The sequence below is a fragment of the Protomyctophum parallelum genome (assembly GCF_964188405.1).
Source record: "Protomyctophum parallelum genome assembly, chromosome: 9".
NCBI lineage: Eukaryota > Metazoa > Chordata > Actinopteri > Myctophiformes > Myctophidae > Protomyctophum > Protomyctophum parallelum.
Genome location: NC_139706.1, coordinates 41620269 through 41639719, shown reverse-complemented (window position 1 = coordinate 41639719; position 19451 = coordinate 41620269). Strand labels below are relative to the sequence as shown.

Below are 19451 nucleotides of genomic sequence, written 5' to 3'. Positions count from 1 at the left end.
AGTCAAGTTCCCATTGAATTCTTCATTGGTTATGAAACTGAATCTGATTCTCCAAAACAACAGATTGATTTTTGGATATAATTATGAAACATCACACAGTGACAGCAGGCCTATGACCAGAACTCATCGCTTCGCAACACATTTCGAGCTTGTGGATCTGCAATTTTTTATACTTTTGTGTGACGCTGTAGTATGATCAAGCAGGGCATAAATTTAGGAAAAAACACAAAAAGTTTTTGAGTCATAATTGCTTGTGCAGAAACGCAGTATCTGTTGTCCAAGTACTTGGTGCAGTATCATAACAGGCCTATTGTTGATACGGATGACATTGATGACATCAGGGAGAGCTGCTCATTTGACAACCTAATTCCCATGGGTTCTCAGCAATACACACCACGCTTGAAATCAATTGTTGAAAGGTTCTTGAGATACATGAAGGATTGACACACAGATTTATTCACATTTTATAGATAACTAGAACTGCACTCTGTCGAGTGCATACTTGCTTGTTGCACACTAGTAGGCCATAACTGGCCAACTCTAGTGCACAAGCAGAGCGCGCAAGTACTTTCGACCGCTGTAAACTGTCAAATCTCAGTATCTCTGTGAAGGAACGTTTGAAATGTCTAATTATTAGGTGTAACTATTTGCTACCATTATGGATGTAAACACCTAGTATTATTAAGTATGGTTCAAGTATACACAGGAGCATTACCTTTAATCCTCCCAACACTAAAACATATCGTCATTACGTCACCATCGAAAACCAATTACACTCTGGCACTTAATCCACATATTTCTTACGTCATCATTGAGAGCTAGTTATACATATACTATATATATATATGTAATTTGTAAGTTGATTAGTGGTATACTGTGGTTACTTTGCGCCAAAAACCGTCCCAGCCAACCCGCCACTTTTGATGCGTATGCAAATAAAACAGCAAATTGTGCCTGATTTGCTGGGACCAGATTACATACATGTATATATACACAGGAGCATTACCTTTAAACCTCCCAACACTAAAACATATCGTCATTATGTCACCATCGAAAACCAATTACACTCTGGCATTGGGTCCTTTAATCCACATATTTCTTACGTCATCATTGAGAGCTAGTTATACATAGAGCCATATGGAATCCGTGTTAACGGAATCGCGGACGGAATCGCGGAAATGACCAATAAAAACGGAATTGGAATAAAACGCGGAATATTGCGGAATTGGCCCTAATCTGGGCTGAAATTCAGTTTTCGGGAGAAAATGGAACATGATTCAGTGGTCAGGTTTGTTCAGAAATCAGAAGACGGCCGATTATTATATTTTGTCATAAATGCGCAAAAAAGTACAACCACTCTACTTTCATTGAAAATCCGGTAGAGTACAGTTGTAAGGAGATGTATAGCTTAGCTGCGTGTCTCTGTAACACGGAGGAGGAGTAGACAGAGCACAGCGCTCTCTCTGCCTGCTCCTCGGCTCCCTCCCAGTTCCACACACACGGAGTAAAGAGAGAGAGGAGTAGAGGACCAGGGCTAGGACTAATACTAACCTTGTAACCATAAGCATTGCTGTTTTCATCTTGCATTAACAAAAATAAAATCCACACTGAGAGGGACAGAAGGTGTAAGTGGTAGACCTACAAGGCTACATTAGCCAACGCTAGCTCCTATGCTAACGCTGCAAACTTAACTGTGTGTGTGTGTGTGTGTGTGTGTGTGTGTGTGTGTGTGTGTGTGTGTGTGTGTGTGTGCGTGCGAGCGTGGGTGCGTGCGTGCATGCATGCGAGTCAACTGAATGTTTTCTAAAAGGACAACTTTTCCCCCCCCATCCTGACCAGCCTATTATTATTTATATATTATTATTATTTTGGCTGTGTGCAATAACTAACTGCAAGCCAATGAAGAATGAACCAATCAGTAGCATTGTCAGTATTTGTCTTAATTTCTAATTCATATTTATTAAAAACAACAAGGTCACATGGCTTTGGGGAGTTTGGGAAGCAGATCTACAAGCTCTCAACATGTCATGCTGCAATGTGCTGTGGGCTTGTAGATCACCAATTTGGATAAATAATTTTTCCCTGATTAAAAAAAATATGTTTTAAGCCTGTGCCTGCACCTCATACAGCACTATGTTCCATATTCTGCTACAGTACATGTTTGCACTTTAATTAAATTAAAGCTGCATTTGATAGGCATTTGAAAACGGCATTTGAAAGGCATTTGAAAACGCCGGGACAACGCTCCACACGTCCCAAACTCTTCTCCCTTCTGGCTCCAAAACTGTGGAATGCACTTCCCATTGCAGTCAGAACTGCAGCATCACTCCCAATCTTCCGCCGTAGCCTGAAAACCCACCTTTTCAGACTCCATCATGGCCCATAGCACTTACCCTAACCCCTTAGATAGCATTTCTGTTGGCTTAGATAGCATTTGACACAGACTTATAGCATGTTATGTAGACAGCACTATAATTGTATTGTATATAGTCATAGCACGCCATAGTACATATGTATAGCATAGTAGTGAATATGTATAGTTTATTATGTATAGTGTATGTATAGTTTCATCATATAGATATTCCACTGTTACCTTCTTAGCTTACGCATGTCTCATGATAAATGCTTTTATGTGATGTATTCCCATGCTTTTGTTCTTGCTTAAATGTAAGTCGCTCTGGATTAAGAGCGTCTGCTACGTAAATGCCTAAATTGTAAATTGTAAATTGTATAGGGGGTTGTTACTGAAAACGATGTTGGTGCTTCTTGCACTAACTTTTTATAAGCAATAAATGTTCTCCAATGCATTTAAAGGAATTATTGTGTTAGAATTTATGTTAGGCCTACTGTAAAAAAAAAAGTTCTACTTAAATTAATATTGGTTATATCAGGCTTTTTGATTCTCCACTAATCGGTAATCGGAAATATCGGCCAAAAACCATATCGGTCGATCACTAATTTTTTTTTTCCAGGTAAAGAAATTGCATAAAAAGCAAAAAACCGAATTCAGAAATATTAAAACGGAAAAAACGGAATTTGGGAAAAAATAAAACGGAATTGGGAAAATAATAAAACGGATTTCATATGGCTCTAGTTATACATTATACACACCATGTAATCTGGTCCCAGCAAATCAGGCACAATTTGCTGTTTTATTTGCATACGCATCAAAAGTGGTGGGTTGGCTGGGACGGTGCATACGAGCCGGGCGAAACTATTACTTGCGCGCTCTGCTTGCGCAAGTAATAATAGAATCGTAGAAATGACAATCATAAAATCACGCTCCTAAAAGGTTGATGTCATCGCAAGTATAGCCAGATCTATGCACGCATCCGTGTGCGTGTGTGCGTGGGTGGGCGGTAGGTTATTTATTGCAGTTCACGTACTCCTTAAACCAATTGGGCAGCAAATAGGAATGCAGGGGTTAATGGCCGTCATTTTGTCAGCGCTGATTTAGGGGCCCCTGAGTGAGGCCCGAGGGGGACATTTCTTCACTCCCTTAAACCTGAAGGACACTTTGGTGGAAGTCTCTCTAGGAGGGGGCGTGGCCGGTTCAGGACTGGGACGTGGTTGACAAATGTTCTTTCCTAGACGAGATAAGTCATCTTTCAAAAAAGAAAAAAAACATATATATACAGTACGGTCTGCTTTTACAGCAGCAAGACATATTTGAAAGAAAATACGACCTGTTACATCACGAATCAGATTTGATCATATCAGTCCGTTGATCGGGGCGCCCCTTGAAGCGCAAGCCAGAGGGGTTGTCTTTCCTGGAGAATTCTGACGTCTCTCTACTTTTTCAGACACTATATAGGAATCTTTCTGTCACTCTGTGACCTTGCTTGAGCACAGCTAGGGTGCACACTCTTATGAGTAATGGTAACTGCTTAAAAGGTCTACTTTATCCCAACAGTGTGTGCGTCTGTAATCCACGCACCTCGACAACTGTTCACCCCACCTCGACACACGCGTTCCACCCCACCATCAGAACTGCCCCAAAAAGGCCTCTGCCTTCATGGGCTCAGGACAGGCAGAGAAACAAGAGTAGCAAATACAACTATTTACATGATGTCTTACGTTGCCATGTAGTGCCCTAAACAAACAAAACAATAAAGTCCATGGACTAGAAAGAAAGAAAGAAAGAAAGAAAGAAAGAAAGAAAGAAAGAAAGAAAGAAAGAAAGAAAGAAAGAAAGAAAGAAAGAAAGAAAGATAGAAAAGACCTACATAGGGACATTCTTTGCCACCATGCCAATACAGCCTGCCACCCTGTCACAACGACTCACAACAAACCTCAGCTACCACGAAACAACGTACATAAACTAATGTCAATCAGTCTTCTATTGAAAATGAACCATTGGAATTGATGGCTGTTATGTCAAAGCCCAAAAGCTCTATCTCCAACCAAATGGAAATAGCAAATTCACTCATGGGATTATTGAAGTGATCAAGAGCCACATACACATTTATACTGTTCCCTGTTACAACAACTGAACTCACATACAGCAGATACAACACAACAGACACACTCTAGATTCACATGATGACTAGCATTCAACTCCAGAGCCAGAAACAGTGTCATTGCCACCCGCTCAACGGGTCCCAAAATGACAGCAATAGTACTACACCACCCGGTCAACGGGTCCCACAATGACAGCACTAGCACACCAGCTTGAATCACACACGCATTAAAAACACAAGCAGCAGCCAAGAAGCAAAAAACTAAGTTCATACCTGGAGCCGTCGACTCGTCCACTTGACTTCATAAGTTAGTTGTAGTGATGCCAGGGGAAAACTGTGGCTCTCTCTCCAGTTCATGATGAGACCTCCAGCAGCTTCTCCAGACTCCAGTCATCTCCATCCTCCATACATCTGGCTGGCTAGCGGGCAATGCAGTACTCTCCTCCCAGTATCAATGGCCCCCAACCAGCCTCATTATCCTGGCTGCCTGATCTTCTCACTCAGTCTTGGTCTGGATGTTTCGTACTGTACAAGCATTCTGCTGTAGTGTCGTGGTCAGAGATTTAGAGCATAGGCTCTATAGGGTGCAGCATTCAGGGGTTTAGGGCATAGGCTCCATAGGGTCCAGCATTCACAGCATGTCGTGGTCAGGGATTTAGGGCATAGGCTCTATAGGGTCCAGCATTCAGGGGTTTAGGGCATAGGCTCCATAGGGTCCAGCATTCACAGCATGTCAGGGCTCTATATGGTCCAGCATTCACAGCATGGCAGGGCTCTATAGGGTCCAGCATTCACAGCATGTCAGGGCTCTATAGGGTCCAGCATTAACAGCATGTCAGGGCTCTATAGGGTCCAGCATTAACAGCATGTCAGGGCTGAGAAGAAGCTGATCTTGGGGATCTGGGGTCGTCACCCTGGCCTGTGTACCTGTGGAGCAGGTTGAGAGAGAGACCATAATTATAAGCTTTGAGTATAAGTATTGGCTATTTCCCCATATATAAGCCCACAATGGGGGTTGGATTTTTGTGCTAATTCGCTTATTTCCATCTAAATAAGTAGTAAAGTGTGCCGCTTGGGATACTATTTACACTATGATTTTTTTGAGCAATGGAAATAAGCAAATTAGCACAACACCCCAATGCCCTATTCAATTAAATTAAATTAATTGGGGGTTTATGGTAGGGGAAATAGCCATAATGCGCTTTTGCAGAAAATAACACCTGGACCTATTTGGTGGGGACGTAACAACTACAAAGAAAAGTAAGAAAGCCTTCTAGCATGGAATTCTCCTTTAAACCATCATTAGTAAACAGTTAAGAAGAATGATTTGGTGCTGACACCCCAAACAAAACATTGTGTCTGTATATATTTATTCTATTTATGCACACATACAGCACTTAATGCACCCGTTTGTTTTTTTCGTTTTTTTTCATTTCAACCTCCAGTCCCCCCCTCTCGCACAGGCGCACACACACACACACGCACGTTAATGCTTAGCATAGGTAGCTAACTCAGGTTTGTGTGCAATTCAGGTAACACTTTTTGCACACAGCACTTCAAGCACCTTTGTTTGTTTATTTCACCCCCCCCCCCCTATCTATCATCTCTCTTTCTCTTTCTCTCTCTCTCACACACACACACACACACACACACACACACACACACACACACGAACGCACGCACCCATAGCTAACTCACCTGCAGAATGAAAACAAATCGACCAGTTTGTTGTTATGAAGATAACTTCTCTTTCAAGCTGTCATGTCACACACTTGTGACTGAGCATTTTTCACTTCCTAACACGCCAGACTACTCCACTTCATGGAGTGCAAAGTTACATTATAAGTTGTTTATATTTTTCTCTTTGTTTACTATAACAAACATAAGTTTGCAGCCCGTGTGGGTGGGTGGGTGTGTGTGTGTGTAGGGGGAGGGGGCGTGGCTACCGGAGGGTTTTAAAGAGCGCGCTTGAAGCCTGGTTAGGGAGTGTCTACCAATTCACTGGAGCGTCTACTTCAGCCATGTCAAACATACGGCCCGCGAGATGATTTAATCATTTGTAGAGCATAAATGTACGAGTCTGTCCAAAAAAAAGTAAGTCTCTAGCACATTCCTGTCAAAAGTTATGATTATTTTTAAAGAAATATAAACCAAATGCTCAATCCCAGTTATGAGCTTCCCTCCCTAACTAATCTGATTGCTGTCAGCTGTGCTCCTCTCTCTGCTGCTGCCGTCGAAGAGTAGCCTACTATACTTCTCCAGTACAAGGGTCTATAACCGAGCAGATAACAGAGCTCTGACAAAGAAATGATCATATATCCCACCACTGCAGAATCAGATTATACATATTATTTAATGATGTTATGAAAATAACTTATCAGAAACTGGTCCCTGATATTCAGGAAGCAGCAAGTGAAAACAAGACAGAGGTGAAAAGTCATGGTTTTCATTTATTTTCCCCCCTTTGGCTATTAAAAAAAAAAAGTAATAACAATTAAAGGTATATTCAGTGATTTCACTTAATTCAAATATCACTTATTTTTTTGTTTTGTTGTGATAATCCTCCCTACTATAGAGTGTGCTGGCCATATAAGGAGTTCCTCCCTGTCCCCAGTTAACCCCTGGGGGTCAAAAAACCTTAGGTTTCGTTTTTGACTCTCTATCCTGATTGGACGAAAGGCTGGGTCCCACAGCCAAAAACGAAACCTAAGGTTTTTTGAGTGAAATCACTGAATATACCTTTAAGATTTTAAAAATAAATATTTTTTTGAAGTATTAGTTATTCACTCATATTTGTTTTAATGTTTCATTGTTCATCACTTCAATAAAAAACAGGCCTGCATAAAACCAAGGGTTGTGCCATTGTGTAGCCATTTACACATTTCTGCTGAGACAGTATTTGAAATTTAAATATTCTATTTTCAAATGGTTTATTGGTGCTCCATAAATAAAAATAGAACTGCACTCTGTCGAGTGCATACTTGCTTGTTGCACACTAGTAGGCCATAAATGGCCAACTAGTGCGCAAGCAGAGCGCGCAAGTACTTTCGACCGCTATAAACTGTCAAGTCTCAGTATCTCTGTGAAGGAACGTTTGAAAAGTCTAATTATTAGGTGTAACTATTTGCTACCTACCTACTTTATGCATGTAAACACCTAGTATTATTAAGTAAACTAAAACATATCGTCATTACGTCACCATCGAAAACCAATTACACCCTGGCATTGGGTCCTTTAATCCACATATTTCTTACGTCATCATTGAGGGCTAGTTATACATACTATATATATATATGTAATTTGTAAGTTGATTAGCGGTATACTGTGGTTACTTTGCGCCAAAAACCGTCCCAGCCAACCCGCCACTTTTGATGCGTATGCACCGTCCCAGCAAATTGTGCCTGATACGGCAGTGGTGCCAGATTACATACGTGTATACACAGGAGCATTACCTTTAATCCTCCCAACACTAAAACATATCGTCATTACGTCACAATCGAAGACCAATTACACTCTGGCATTGGGTCCATTAATCCACATATTTCTTACGTCATCATTGAGAGCTAGTTATACATATAGTATATATATATGTAATTTGTAAGTTGATTAGCGGTATACTGTGGTTACTTTGCGCCAAAAACCGTCCCAGCCAACCCGCTACTTTTGATGTGTATGCAAATAAAACAGCAAATTGTGCCTGATCTGCTGGGACCAGATTATATACATGTATACACAGGAGCATTACCTTCAATCCTCCCAACACTAAAACATATCGTCATTACGTCACAATCGAAGACCAATTACACTCTGGCATTGGGTCCTTTAATCCACATATTTCTTACGTCATCATTGAGAGCTAGTTATACATAATTATACTATATATATGTAATTTGTAAGTTGATTAGCGGTATACTGTGGTTACTTTGCGCCAAAAACCGTCCCAGCCAACCCGCCACTTTTGATGCGTATGCAAATAAAACAGCAAATTGTGCCTGATCTGCTGGGACCAGATTACATACATACACAGGAGCATTACCTTTAATCCTCCCAACACTAAAACATATCGTCATTACGTCACAATCGAAGACCAATTACACTCTGGCATTGGGTCCTTTAATCCACATATTTCTTACGTCATCATTGAGAGCTAGTTATACATATACTATATATATGTAATTTGTAAGTTGATTAGCGGTATACTGTGGTTACTTTGCGCCAATAACCGTCCCAGCCAACCCCCCACTTTTGATGCGTATGCAAATAAAACAGCAAATTGTGCCTGATCTGCTGGGACCAGATTACATACATGTATACACAGGAGCATTACCTTTAATCCTCCCAACACTAAAACACATCGTCATTACGTCACAATCGAAGACCAATTACACTCTGGCATTGGGTCCTTTAATCCACATATTTCTTACGTCATCATTGAGAACTAGTTATACATATACACAGTGTGTACTTACAACTTAAGTCAGCTCGCGTCGGCAGAGAAAAAGACCCAGCGACTTAAGGCTCATACATAGTCTGGATTTACGGTGGTGGGGTGACCACCGAACTACAACATGACGTCACGAGCCGCGGTGAAGAGCAAACCACCGCCACCACTCCAGCCCTTCTCTCTGTTTTTACTCACCACCGCTCAACGTTATTTCAGCTCCGGTGGTCAGCTCACCACCGGAGTGGTGGTCACCTTACCACCGAAAATCCAGACTATGAATAGGTCTTCAGGGAAGGCCTTTGTTTTTACTGCGGTCTTGCTGGCCATGTTATCACCCGCTGTCCGGTTAGACCGGCGAGGCGCATTTAATTTATACTTTTCGTTGGTTAAAACAAATTGTTACTGGAACGGGTTTTTCCTTTTGTGTGTGTTCTTGTTTGTTTGGTCTTGTTTCTCACACTTCTCTTTTCCCCCTGCATTAGTTCCCTCCCCCCCTCCCGGGTCGGCGATGATGAGATGCTGACGGGCTGCTGGGTCCTTCGTCGGTAGTAGGCCCTCGCCTCGTCCTCTGTGTCCTGACTGTGGGGGGTCCGCACTCAGCAGTCTGCTTCCAGCCATCAATGACTCACCGCCGCCCGGTCCCCCCTCCCCCCCGGTTCCCCTCGTCCTCCTTTCTCCCTGGCCCCGATGCTGGACACGGGCTTTCCTCTCTGCTCTCCCCTTCCTCTGTCCGGTGGGCTCCCGATTCTTGTCGGTGGCAGGACGACTCCCACCTTAGCCGTGGTCGATGCCAGGGGGGTTCCTGTCATGCGTCCGTTGTCGGGGGTGCCGTTCCGGGCATGTCTGCTGGGCCCCGTGGTCCGGTTAACCGGCGCCAGTCACTGCACTGGGGTGCGATCCTGATCAGTCCCCTGCCCTTTACCCCACCCTCCCCCCCCACGAGGGTTCCGGACTCTGGTTCTGCCCTCCTTGTTCGCTTTCGGTCCCTGGGGAGCGGGCCTTTGGGGAGGGGGTGCTGTCACGTCCTGTCCTAGGACGTACCACGCCTGGACCGCCGTCCTTATGTTCACCCTTACCCCCCTTGTGTTTCCCCGCCCCCTTGATAGACTGACACCTGTGGACTCAGCTGCGGACAATATTGCCATCACGGCTTGTAGGTATTTATGTGTTGCTCCTGTGTAGTTCTGTGTTCTATCTTAACTGTTTCTACGACACGTCGCGTGTGTGTTCCTGTGTCAACTGTCTACTAGCCCTGTGAGGCACCATGTGATCCCGTTTGTATCTTCAATAAAGCCTGGTTACAGTACTCCGGTCCCGTCCTGCATTTCTCCCACACACCGTGATAGGAGCTACACAAAAAATGTAAAAGGAAAAACGTTCATCATTCTTCATGATTATTTAATTATTTTCCTTTTTGAGGGGTGCTAGCCCCTCCAATGTCTGGCTTTGTTTAATTGTATCATATACGGCAGTTAAGTCTATGGACTTTTAATGTTTGTTTTGAGCACTTTAAACAAACATTGCCAGGCGCCGCTTACTGCATGTGATATCTTTTATTTTTGCAAACCAGAATACATGCAGTTGATACATCCTTGTTGCTTTCTCCATTCAACAGGATGGTGATGCACTGTTGTCTGTTGGGGATTTGAACACATTGGCTCTGTAGAACTGCAGCTCCTTAATGCTCTCCTGAATGTCATCCAGGGCTCTGTGGGAGGCTTTCGTCTGAGGTGTCAGCTTATACTCTTCTGGAAACCACCGCCTGCAAAGCTCCTTGATAGTGCTGACGTCAATGATTCTGTAATGGAGGTGCTGCATGAACTGTGGCATGTATTTGTCCAGGAACTTCTTATCCGCATGCACAGAGTTACCGGCGAGAGGACATTGTCCGGGCGGGGTGTGCTGTCTGATGAACGAGAGGAACTCGTACTCAGCCTGCTGCAAGCTGATCTTACTTTGCTTTACGGCCTTTGTCAGCCCTGACTGGCCGTGATGCTCCTTACACCAGTCAGACATCCCATCCAGGAGCTCATCTGGTTGTTTGATTATCAGGTTAGGCCCCACAGCCAAAACACTGAGTCCAGAGTTTGTGATAATGCACGCCATCTCCATGATCTGGTCTCTCTCGATGTCCAGGCCGGTCATCTCCAGGTCCACCCACACCATCCTCTGGGACATCTCAGGATCTGCTTTGGTAGACGCCATTTCCTTTGAAACCCCCGGCAAGAAACACTACCGATGTAAGCCAGTTCAGTCGATCCTGCTCAGTCACAGTTGGCTCTGTGTTTCTCCGTAATACCCTGGTCTGAATTAACATCTCAGCTGAACCAATGGAGTACACCTGGGTAAGTGGGTAACACTATAGGCACACACTGATGTTATAGCACTAATGTCATAATACCGATGTCAGCTGTGACGTCAAACACACGCACGCACGCACGCACGCACGCACGCACCACGCACGCACACACACACACACACACACACACACACACACACACACACACACACACACACACACACACACTACTACAACTGTGTCCCTCTCCCTCTCTATTGAGTTGTTTTTAAAACCACCCTGCATGGCCTGGGCCTGCATTTTATGAGTTAACTCAATACAGATGTTTTCTGCTGCTCAAAGTCCACCCCGTCCACCCCTAGCTCCCATTGGCTGGGATGAATGGGGGGAACATAAGGGGAAAAGGACTGTTTGAAGTGACAGCTCGTGTGTTTTCTTGCTCCAGCCCCGTGCAGTCATCAGTGAGAGATGTCTTCAGAACACGACAGAGCCGTCCTGCAGGCTATCTTCAACCCCAACACGCCTTTTGGAGACATCCCTGGCTTGAACCAGGAAGACAACTTAACTGACGATGGTAAAAAGCTTTTTTTTTCTCCTAGAGTTTATCACCTCACTGCAGATTTTTGATTCCCTATAGCGTGCAATTTTCCATTTCCCCAACATTTTAATCTGGAGTTGAAGTCTGGGGGACATAAATCTGTTTTTGCTTTTTTTTGCCACAGTATACCTGTCAGCTGAGTTTGAATGTTGGGCCTTATGTTTGTGTGTGCTTTTATTTATTTATCATTTTCTATTATCTGTTGCTACCAGACAGTGGCTTTGACAGGGAGTTGCTGATGCAGGTGAAGCAGCTGGAGCTGCAGGGCGTCAGCGCGGCGGAGGCCGGCGATCTGCAAGGCGCGCTCCTCCGCTTCGGCCAGGCCATCCACGCCCTGCCTCGCCGAGCCTCGGCCTACAACAACCGTGCACAGGCTCTGCGTCTGCAAGGGAACACCGCAGGTACTGTAGGCCTACACATCATGATGCTATGCTACACATATTCGTTTTCATGTAAGGACCCCCAGAATGATCTGTATTTAGCCGCAGACCCCCATCTCAAAATATAGGTTGTTTCAGGGACCTCCGAGAAGCAAAGATTTAAGTTTAAAATGTTTGCTGTGAAATAATATAATATTCAAAGATTTGCACACGTTTTCAAAAGTTTTCAAAAATAGCAGATCTACAAGCTTGTAGCGCGGTGCCGGTCTAAGAGTTTATAGATCTGCAATTGTTCAATATAGCTAAAGTTTAAAATAATGGTTAAAGTGGTTAAAGCTATAGCCTATAAGGTGACTCATTTCATTATAACATGTTTATAAAACCCCACAGACAGACTGAACCACTTTAAACTTAGGCTACTTTAGGCATTATTATCATAGGCAGAGATTATCACATGCTGAGCTTGTAGATTGCCTATATCTTCTATACTTTGGCGAGACACTTTCATGCAACAAAGTGGGCTATGCCATAGGTCAGGGCATTAATTTATTAATAAAAAAGGGGAGAGTTGAAATATGGAGATAAAAGGTCGTCTGACAGCGACGTTATACAGCTTTGATATTGATAGTTTAGAACACTGAGCAGCTTGATCTATATCTGATAGAGTTACCTGAGACTGCTGTGCGTGATGTGTTTGACAATGCATTCTTTAGTGCTGCAGCTCACCCCAATTATAAATGCCTGTACAGTAGGTCCAAAGTCATATACACGTAGACCTATATAGGTCATATCATATGCCCAACTTATACGCTCTGCATAACATAATGTAGACACTGTAGGCAATACGGCCTATAGTATTATACAACAAACACATCACAAACTGATGACGTCCTCTTCCCTGTTGTATGAAAATGGCAAGTGGAAATGGAAAGGGTTCATGTGGTTAAAGCGTTGTTGTAAAAAGGTGTTGGGAAACTATTTTCAGCACCAGGGGGATCCCTAATTAGTGGGATTGAGCACACGGCATGCATGGCTAAGGAGACCGGCATAGTCGCTTAAAACATCGTCCCTCCACCCTTACATTTGGAAATAAAGTTATAAGAAATACAACATTATTCATTTTGAGGGGCGCTAGCCCTTCCGATGCCCCGGTTTGGCTGTTTGTGTGTATCCCATATCGGTGATTTGATTGGTTGAGCACCCCATAGTGATGATTTGATTGGCAATGTACGTATTGAGGATAAAAAGTGAGGGCAGACAAGTGAGGACGCCGATTGTGATTGGCGATGTATGATGATGTATGATGACAGGAGCAGGGGCGCTCCTGTCATCATACAACATCGATTCATCATACATCATTTTTCTTAATTGCAAAGAAAATACATTACTGAGTACCAGTAATCACACAGCAACACAGGCTAAACACTTTGTGGCATTGTACTGTGTGAGCAACAATCTCCCCATAGTAACCACATATAAACCCTATGGTTTTCTGGAGTCCCTCAGGGCTCTATACTAGGGTATTTTCAGTTTTCTGTTATTGTGGGGAAAGCTTTCGCTGACAATAGCCAATCGACAAGCTTACAGCGTGTGGTTGTAAGCGTGCCGATCTGCTATCTTCTGCAAAGGCTTTGTCTCTCTCCTACCCTCCGTATCCTGAGGAAAGCTTTCGGTATAAGTGGTTAAAGCAGTGGTTTTTTAACCTCTTTCATATGAAGTTCCATTATTTATTCTGCATTTGAGCATTGATGACGCAAAACTAAACAATATGTCCACATTTCCATGCTGTATTGAGATTGGTAACTTGGTAGTAGACCTGTACCATTAGGAGAGAAAACAGGCAAACGTTGATCAAAATAACAATTCTTCTACAATGTCTAATTGTGCAGACTTACTTAAACGTAAATTAAGTAATGCAGATCGGTTTAACAATAACTTAACTCTTGACACCAAATGGACCTGTATTACGGGTCTATTTAGTTTAATTTTATGCTCTCAAGAGTTAAATGTCTATAAGGGTCCATTTGATTACCAACTCTCCATCATTTAGCTGGAGACCACCTGCCTGGAACCCCCTCCACTGGTTGAGAACCACTGGGTTAAATAAATGAAAACTCAAATTAAAGCTCTCCCTTTTCTTTCCCCAGAGGCCATGGAGGATCTGGGCCGTGCCATATCTCTGAGTGGAGGCAGCGGCCGCACCATGTGCCAAGCACTGGTGCAGAGAGGGCTCTTGCTCAGGTTAGCGGGGCGTGATGAGGAGGCCAGGGAAGACTTCGAGAGGGCAGCCACGCTGGGCAGTGCATTTGCACGGCAGCAGGCGGTGGCGCTCAATCCGTACGCTGCCCTGTGCAACCGAATGCTGACGGAGGTGATCAACAAACTACGCAACCCAGACATGCCCGACGTGCCTGACATGCAATAGCTGGACAATTACAGATGGAGAAACTGATAGTCACCGGACTATCAGCTGGAGAAACTATCAGTTTCTCCATCTGTACTTTGGCCAGTGGTGGACAAAGTACATACTCAAGTAAAGTATTCAAAAGTACATTTTCGTCTTGGTAACATTGCATTGTATAAAAAAATGTCAATTTGTAATCAAATAACATGGTGTAATTATTTTGTATTGAATACTTGTAGTTCCGTTTGTCACCACTAGATGTCAGAACTTGTATTCTGAAAAGGTGAACCATCACCAACAACATTTCATTTTGGTAAGGTTAAAGGTACTCCATACAGGTATGTACAAGAAAATAAGCTTTTCACCAGCTATTAATGAGAAAAATGCAAACACAATCACAGGCAACACTATCTAAACAAACACATATGTTTAGTTTCACATAATATTATGTATTCGAATGAATACAGAACATATTTATCATTAGGAAAATTATAGACGATGTATACGCATATTAAATATGCAAATAAAATAATAGCCTAGACATGGATAAGAAATACCAAGAAATGTCTATGAAACCTACCATTTTTGTTGTTTATTTTGAAATAGCCTGTATCATTTCTGTGAATGCCTGTGTCTCATGAAAGCTGCAGTAACTTTCCTATTGCTTTATAACAAATTCCCACTATTCATTCAAATTATGGCTACTATGTTCATTGTTTAAGGGATAACAATAAATTAACTAATCGATACTATACTTTCAACAAAAAAATTGCTCTCAATAAAGCGGCTTATTAATTCTGGTCAGTGTTTTCTTGCACAGAATAGGGACGCCAGGTTGAAATTGGATTTAATCAACAAAGGGCCTCAAAGGGCAAGAGACCAGGCCCTTGAGGCTGAGAACTGGTCATTCTGATGTCACCATATTACTGATATTACTGACTATTGAACGCTAGAGACTGTCAGAAATTACAACAGATATTAGGGCTGTCAAAGTTAACGCACTATTAACTAGTTAACTCACAATCCTTTTAACGGCACTAATGTTTTTAATGCGCGATTAACGCACTGTGAAGTTTGACAGAATGGTTGAGAGACGCATGCATGTGAATGCCGGCAGTCACTGAGCCCCGCCTCTCTCCCCCTCTCTCTCTCTCCCAGTGAGTCTACACAATTAGAAAACTTTGAAAACATGTTATTTTGATCAACATGGCCTGTTATCTCTCGTAATGGTACCATCAATACAGTTCTTTAGTTTGGGTCTGGAAGGCTAAATGTCATCAAATTGTGGTCCGTGGCTCAAATGCAGAATAAATAATGGGCCTTGATATGAAAAATCTTGAAAACCACTGATTTAAGATATATTTAGAACGTATACAAAATATGCGATTAATTTGCGATTGATCACAGTTAACTATGGACAATCATGCGATTAATCGGATTAAATATTTTAATCGATTGACAGCCCTAACAGATATACAAGCTCACAGCGCATCACAGCATGTTCATCTACTATTTCGGATTTTTCTTTTTTTAAACATCCTGTATGCATTTGCCCGCGGCTGTGTCGCTGGGTAAAGCCACGGGCTCCGTGCGGGCGTCTCTCTCGTAGAAGGAGCAGACTTTGAGATGTTCCGACATGGATGGGACCTCGTCGTTGAAGCACCATCTGTCCACCGAGGAGAACCCACAGCTGAACTCCCACACCTGCAGATTGAGTTATACACATCAGAATGAATAATCAATAATCATCCTTACAGGGAGAATATTGGGTCATCTTAAAATCGTCTCATATAAGAATTGTGGTCAGAAAATAAACAAATTGTGATATTGTCAAGGAGATGCATGGCGTTGTATCGTTTAATTGCAATAGTCAGTCACTCATATTTTATACTCATATTTTATACAGTCTGTTTATAACAAAAAAATAATTTGGCCACAGTAAGGGCCGATTCATACTTCTATTTTACTGCTGTTTCGGCACTGTAGTGCCGAAATGATTTCGGCTCGTCAGAAATTTTCAGTAGCACAGAAGAGCCGACTTTAGGACGGTACCCGCCCCCCCAAACCTCAAATTGTAGGCTCTACAGAGCCGAACCGACTTCTATTCGGCTCTAAAATAGGAGTATGAATCGGCCCTAACATTAGCGTTTTCATGCCGTCAATTATTGATGCTTTATATCCATAATAATATTATGGATAATAAACAAATGATCCCAGCGGTTTGACATATATTATATGTCAAACCGCTGGGATAATTTGTTTATTTTTGGAACACTATTTTTCCGTGTGCCACAGCTACTGTAGCAGTGGCGTCAACTCCGAGGGTGCACAGGAGCAGAAGAACCCACTGGCAAAATAATAACACAACACAACGGCTCTTTTAAGAGCTAATAGCAGCCAGCCGCAGCGCAAATATGTGTGGCTGCACCCACTGCCGTTATAGGAACCTTCCGCCACTGTACTGTAGTATGATGAAGAGCATTATTGATGGTTGCCTCACAGGCTGGTAGCCTACATTATGATACCAATACTTTTGTACTTTTAATCCAGATATTTAGTGTAGCGCGGAAATCGGAGGGGAACTATAGAGCCCTTGGGGATTCAGTCGATAAGTGTAGCGTTAATTTATTTAGTTAACAGATCATGAAAAACTAATTTGAATTGAATGTTAGCATGAATTCATCACTTTCTCACGCATTAGCCAGACTCTCATGGAGTCTCCATCTCCCAAGCAGAGTTTGAATTGAATGTTAGCATGAATTCCTCCATCACTTAGTCTCGCATTAGCCAGACTGTCATGCAGTCTCCAGCTCCCAGCTATACATCAGGCTTTACAGGAGCTCCAAAATAAGTTAACAGTGACAGTCAGGGAACCGATATAGCAGTATGAATGACCTGGTAGCCATGCAGTGGTTCTCAACCTGTGGCGCTCGGGTCAGAGGACAGTGAGGTGACCTTTTTAATACCTTAAAATAAATAAAGATTTCAAATAATAAGAAAGAGGAAAACAACTTGAAAATAACCGATCTGCAAGCTCACGACACCTCACAGTGCATAGATCGGCTATTTTCACAATTATAGACCTGTACGTGCTCGTCACAGTCGGCCACCGGCCTACTTGGGAACGATGCAACTTGGGAACCTAATGATATACGTTGTCATAGTATACTCCAGGACCTGGCTAAGATATGTATGCACTTCATTTAGCGGAGAATATCTCAACTGTTCTTGGTTATATGACCGCTGCGAACCACTTAGGGCCTGTGAATTTTTTTCTATCCAGGGCGAAATACCCCAAAAAAACATGCCTCTATCTTCCAAAACGTTGGAGCTACAGATGTTCTGAGATGCTCATGTTTGAATATTCAAGACCTTAAAGCACACGGTGGTCATCTTACCATAAGTTAATGGCAGGGTGGAAACTAGCCACAATTTGCCGTTGACCGCCCATACATCCAAACAGACAAAGTCCTATCTAATTGTATTAAATTATGTCAAACTCACCAACATTTGCAGTTGTACGAAAAGCTTTAATACAGTAGGCCTATATCCTATTAGTTTTGAATATTGCATCGTCTGTTTGCCAAAATCTTTTTATTTTATTTTTTATCTATCAATGTAAGCAGAATGATAGCCAACTAAGTTCATAACCAATAGAATCATAACACACATCAAGTAAACTCTGATGCTGGCATTCAAAGCAACCAAAGGTATGGCTCCCCCATATCTTACAAGTATGATTGAACCCTACAAACCCTCCCGCGCACTCAGATCAGCCAACGCAGGGAAACTGGAAGTACCCTCACTAAAAACGCCGGGACAACGCTCCACACGTCCCAAACTCTTCTCCCTTCTGGCTCCAAAACTGTGGAATGCACTTCCCATTGCAGTCAGAACTGCAGCATCACTCCCAATCTTCCGCCGTAGCCTGAAAACCCACCTTTTCAGACTCCATCATGGCCCATAGCACTTACCCTAACCCCTTAGATAGAATTTCTGTTGGCTTAGATAGCATTTGACTTAGACTTATAGCATGTTATGTAGACAGCACTATAATTGTATTGTATATAGTCATAGCACGCCATAGTACATATGTATAGCATAGTAGTGAATATGTATAGTTTATTATGTATAGTGTATGTATAGTTTCATCATATAGATATTCCACTGTTACCTTCTTAGCTTACGCATGTTTCATGATAAATGCTTTTATGTGATGTATTCCCATGCTTTTGTTCTTGCCTAAATGTAAGTCGCTCTGGATTAAGAGCGTCTGCTAAATGCCTAAATTGTAAATTGTAAATTGTAAGTAATTAAGTTTCAAACAGCACATCAGTCATCTGTACGAACTTCTCAAACTTCAGTACTGTGAGGATTACAGGAGACGGATGAGATAAATCTATCCTTCACAATAAATTAAAAATAAACAATGCATAAAGTATCCCGGAAGGATCAAATGAGCTGGAATGCAGAGAGCACGGGGTGCCTTTCTCTATCAGCAAACAAAGTAATACAAAATACAAACACTACTGTAGGATCTATTCGCCATCAAACTGTCTCCTTCAAGTTTATATTGCTTTAATCTGTTAATCTACTGTATAAACAAAGTCTGAACCTCACAGATGTGAATTCTGAAACATTGAGAAGTGCTTCCTCATTTAACCTTGAAGCATGCTGCATAAGAACACTACTTTATGCAAATGAGGAGTGTAAACCAGTTGAACCCCAGCATCCATGTGCTGGGGGCGACTTTAGTAAAAAATAGCAGATCTACACATCACAGGAAGCAATGTGATCTTGAAGATCTGCTATTTTTGGTTTGGAGGGTATAAGTGGTTAAAATAAACAAATACTTGCTTTCTGGAG

At 42.5% G+C, this 19451-nt stretch overlaps 3 protein-coding genes across 3 annotated transcripts in view; 1 reads left to right on the top strand and 2 right to left on the bottom strand.

Annotated features, from left to right (window-relative positions):
• Positions 1-10403: 10403 nt before the first annotated feature.
• Positions 10404-11082, bottom strand: LOC310864040 (oligoribonuclease, mitochondrial-like; the record flags this gene model as incomplete). The annotated part of the gene is made up of 1 exon (XM_083772580.1): positions 10404-11082. One exon carries the CDS (start codon positions 11080-11082, stop codon positions 10513-10515), a length of 570 nt encoding a protein of 189 aa, XP_083628706.1. The 3' UTR covers positions 10404-10512.
• Positions 11083-11606: 524 nt separating this feature from the next.
• ttc36 (tetratricopeptide repeat domain 36) lies at positions 11607-14920 on the top strand. The gene is made up of 3 exons (XM_083773473.1): positions 11607-11777; positions 12014-12202; positions 14329-14920. Exons 1-3 carry the CDS (start codon positions 11672-11674, stop codon positions 14604-14606), a joined length of 573 nt encoding a protein of 190 aa, XP_083629599.1. The 5' UTR covers positions 11607-11671; the 3' UTR covers positions 14607-14920.
• Positions 14921-16080: 1160 nt separating this feature from the next.
• Positions 16081-19451, bottom strand: part of LOC310864572 (F-box only protein 40) — a gene marked incomplete at its 5' end in the record, with an annotated part of 32942 nt that continues 29571 nt past the window's right edge. The window contains 2 exon segments of the mRNA XM_083773261.1: positions 16081-16289; positions 19439-19450. Of these exon segments, the coding sequence (XP_083629387.1) occupies positions 16116-16289; positions 19439-19450 (186 nt within the window). The 3' untranslated portion in view covers positions 16081-16115.

What these genes read in the sequence shown, in the direction of transcription:
- ttc36 (XM_083773473.1), top strand. Translation starts at nt 11,672, where the DNA reads ATGTCTTCAGAACACGACAGAGCCGTCCTGCAGGCTATCTTCAACCCC. An exon ending in AGACAACTTAACTGACGATG is followed by an intron (nt 11,778 to 12,013) that starts GTAAAAAGCTTT and finishes TGTTGCTACCAG; the next exon opens with ACAGTGGCTTTGACAGGGAG. An exon ending in TCTGCAAGGGAACACCGCAG is followed by an intron (nt 12,203 to 14,328) that starts GTACTGTAGGCC and finishes TTCTTTCCCCAG; the next exon opens with AGGCCATGGAGGATCTGGGC.